This window comes from Marmota marmota, unplaced genomic scaffold, assembly GCF_001458135.2.
Source record: "Marmota marmota marmota unplaced genomic scaffold, marMar, whole genome shotgun sequence".
In the NCBI taxonomy this organism is placed as follows: domain Eukaryota; kingdom Metazoa; phylum Chordata; class Mammalia; order Rodentia; family Sciuridae; genus Marmota; species Marmota marmota.
In genome coordinates, this window is record NW_025999900.1 from 40,942,101 (window position 1) to 40,946,038 (window position 3,938).

The 3,938-nt window shown below is 40.2% G+C and overlaps 1 protein-coding gene across 1 annotated transcript in view; it reads left to right on the top strand.

The window, feature by feature from the left end:
• The first annotated feature begins 6 nt into the window (after window positions 1-6).
• Window positions 7-3,938, top strand: part of LOC107144493 (acyl-coenzyme A thioesterase 1-like) — a 6,326-nt gene continuing 2,394 nt past the window's right edge. The window contains exons 1-2 of the mRNA XM_015488278.2: window positions 7-45; window positions 2,793-2,995. Of these exons, the coding sequence (XP_015343764.2) occupies window positions 2,891-2,995 (105 nt within the window). The 5' untranslated portion in view covers window positions 7-45; window positions 2,793-2,890. The remainder of the gene's footprint in view (window positions 46-2,792; window positions 2,996-3,938) is intronic.

The following is a 3,938-nucleotide window of genomic DNA, read 5'->3' on the forward strand; positions in this document are numbered from 1 at the left end:
CGGTGCACGAGGGCAGGGTGCGGGCCACGCTCTTCCTACCACCAGGTGAGCAACCTCTGTCACTGTTACCCGCTGCCTGTGCTGCTTCATAGGTGCAGTGCCTGGACCTTCTCGCTTTCTCCAACCAAAGTCTCCTAGCGGCCCTTACAGTCAGTGGTCTCTGGGAAACTGCAGATCTTTCAGATTATGGCTGGGTTAATGTCCTGGTCCCAGAGTCAACAGCAGGAGCAATATTGGAAGTTACTTAGAAAAGGCTTAGAAAAGATCCAAGCCCTGATGAAATAGAATTTCAATAGTTAAAAGATACGCTCCCCCACTGTGGTTTGTGAGCACATTCAGGTATTGTGACAAGCTGCTCTCCTGTGGTTATTCAAGCAGAGTGCAACAGCAGCAGCCCAGCAGCATCACTGGGGAACTTGTTGGAACTTAACAAGTTCAGGAGGATAATGAATAACACTTGCCTACTCAGGAATTAAGTCTAATTGTTACACTCTAGTGATTAAGATGTGGTGATATAAGAATGGACTAATAAGTTATAGGATAGAATAGACATTTCTTAAATTGATACATACATATACGAAAATATGGAGATTGATATAGTAGCATAAATTATTGGGAAATGGCAGTATTATTGAGATTTATTTAGATCCCTACCTCACATCATACACAAAAATGAATTCCAGATGGATCAAAGATCTATATGAGAAAAACAAATGTAAAATGTGAGTATCCTATAACCCTATACAGGGAGGGTTTCTTACATAAACTCAGAAAGGACCAATAATAAAGGAAACTGAAAAACCTCGGTGAGACAAACAAGAAGATAAAGAGATAATTATGTGACAGAAGATGTTAAAATACATATAATAAGGGATCAGAATCAAGAATATAGTAAAGAAAACTTCTACAAACCAACAGAGTAAAACATAAGCTTCGTAGAAAAATAGGTCAAGGATATAACATTGAATTTAAAACATAAATAGGAAAAGAATGTCAATAAGCACATGAGAAAATTCTCAACAGAAATATCCTTTTTAAAGTACTGTGGAATACCATCTCATACCTTTCAATAAGGCAAACATTTTTAAATGATGGTCAAGTATTGGTGAAGATGTAGTAAAACAAGAACAGTCCATATTTCTGGTGAGACTGTGCAATAACACAACTTTGGAAAACAGCTTGGCAACTTTTAGCAAAAATTGAAATCTACATATTATATAAATAACCTAGGCATGAAAATTGAACATAGTCCTAGCTAAATGCAGCTGGAGTTTAGAGGATGTGTGTCACTGCAGTGCAAGTAATAATAAATTGCAACAACTTTAATGATCATCAAAAAAGGAAACAGATAAATTGTGCTATGATTATTAACATGTTATGCATGGTGCAGAGATTCCCCACCCTCAGTTTGGAAAGAAAGGCAATAATAATCTGAGTCTTTGTTAGTTATAATATTACTACAAAAATAAAGATCTGGAAACATGTGACAGCAGGTATAGATGAAATGTGGACTCAGTTTTTGATGGCAATCATGAAAATCATAAGCCTAGACCTAGAATGTATAAGCACTGCCTGAGATTTGGAGTTCCGTGATAGTAAAAGCAAAAGTGACTCCATTTTGTTTAGTAACTCCATTTTGTAAAACAACCATGCCAAATAGAAGGGTCATGACCAGGGCAAGATGTCCTTTTCCTTTTGCTATAGAAACTTTTAGGAACAAGAAACTACCTAATGGGGCATTGTTTCTAACTAGGGTAATGGGGCTCTGTTTCTGAAACTGGGGTGACTGGGCTAATTATGATTGGCTAAGCGTCCCTCCGCCTGACTGCACTCTCCCGCTTCTGTAACTTGGCTTGCTTGCATTGGCTAGACCCCCAAACTTCCCTTTTGCAGTTTTCAGGCTTATAAGGAGCGCCCTTGCAATTGATTGGGGCTGATAAGGGGAACAGTTTTATGTTCTGGTCAGTCGCCACCCGTGCTTCAATAAAGGCTTGATTCAATTATTCGTGAGTAGTCTGCAAGTCAGTTTATGAAACCCAGGGATGAAGCTTTAACTATAACAGTTCGTTTCCAGATGTTTCCAAGATGACCAATGGTACCTTCTGACGTCACAACTCACTTTTTTTAAAATTTGTATTGAGGATTGAATACAGGGGTGCTCCTGAGCCACAGCTACAGCTATTTTTATTTTTTATTTTTAGTCAGGGTCTTGCTAAGCTGCTGAGGCTGAGCTCATACTTCTGATCTTGCACCAGTCTCTCGAGTCGCTGGGATTACAGATGTGTGCCACCTCAACCAGCTTAGTCATCACAATTCCTGGAAATTCAAATCAATTCAAATTTAGAATCACAAGCATCAAAAACAAACTCTGGGTTACCTAAATAGGAAAGGAATTTATTGTAAAGCCATTGGTTAAGAACAAAGTTGACAAGAACACTGGGGATCAGGATCAGAAAACTGAGAGAATCCAAGGGAGATTCTACCACCCAAACAAACCACGACAGGCCATCACTGAAGCTGGATGCTTGTGGCTCCTGTGGACTCAATGGCAACACTGCTGACCTGAGTGAATACTAACCTGTGTTAACTCTATCACTCATGGGAATGAGACTGGGTCACAAGGGAGGTTGGGTCTCATGCTTGCCTTTTGCAGTACAAGGTAGAGCCAGGGAAACAGGATAGGAGGCTTCAGTGCTCAGCACTCCCCAGCCTGCCCCTCTCCCCACAACAAATAAATGAGAGTCCCCTCCAAGTTGTTTGAGGACTAGATCTATGCTCTGTTTCTTTCCAAGGACCTGGGCCTTTTCCTGGGATCATCGACCTGTTTGGACTTGGAGGTGGCCTTCTGGATTACCGAGCTAGTCTGCTGGCTGGCAAGGGTTTTGCTGTGATGGCTCTGGCTTATTATAACTATGATGACCTTCCCCAGAGCGCAGACATCTTTCACCTGGAGTACTTTGAAGAAGCTGTAAACTATCTACTTCATCACCCCCAGGTTGACTGATCTTTTAGTTTTTTGATTCCTAAATACTTGCCCCAGACAGGGTCAGATTTTCAACCCTGTGACCTGAGAGATTTACTCTATGACAAAATTAAATATTCAGCTTCTTACAAATTTACAAAGAAAAGTAAATATCTTTTTTTAAAAAAACTTTTTTTTTTTTAGTTGTAGACGGACACAATACCTTTCTTTTATTTATTTATTTTATGTGGTGCTAAGGATCAAACCTAGTGCTAGGCAAGTACTCTACCAATGAGCTACAACCCCAGCCTAAGAAAAGTAAATTTCTGAGCTAGGACTACCCCACAGGGCATAGAATAAATAGGGAAACCGTATGTTTGAATTCCAGGTAGGGGGACCTAGCATCCCAGTATGTCCAGTACAGTGGGTTTCCTGGGACATAGACCATGAGTGCTAGGACCAGGATAGCATCAGGCTCACCAGGAGGGTTGGTCACCTCAGAAGTGTCACTGTTTTGTGGCTCTGTGAATCTGTGTCCAACCTCCAGGTATGTTACAAAGAGTTAAATGATCACACTGGTGGAGCCCTTGAAATGGGCAGGTACTCATTCCCATGGCAAAGGATCTGGGCACAGTGGGTACAGAGTGAGGAAGATCAGGTTCACGTCCACATGAGCTTAGAATATAATGTGGGAACAGGGGCGAGAGGGCTAGGAAACAAGGAAACTTAAAATTCCAAGTGCTAACAAGGACACTAATGGGGCACTGATTAAAAAAGAAAAAAGTGGGGCTGGGGTTGTGGCTCAGTGGTAGAGCGCTCGCCTAGCATGCAAGAGGCATTGGGTTCAATCCTCAGCACCACATAAAAATAAAATAAAGACATTGTGCCCACCTAAAAGTAAAAAATAAATAAATAAATAAATATATATATATATATATATATATATATATATATATTTTTTTTTTTTTTTTTTTTT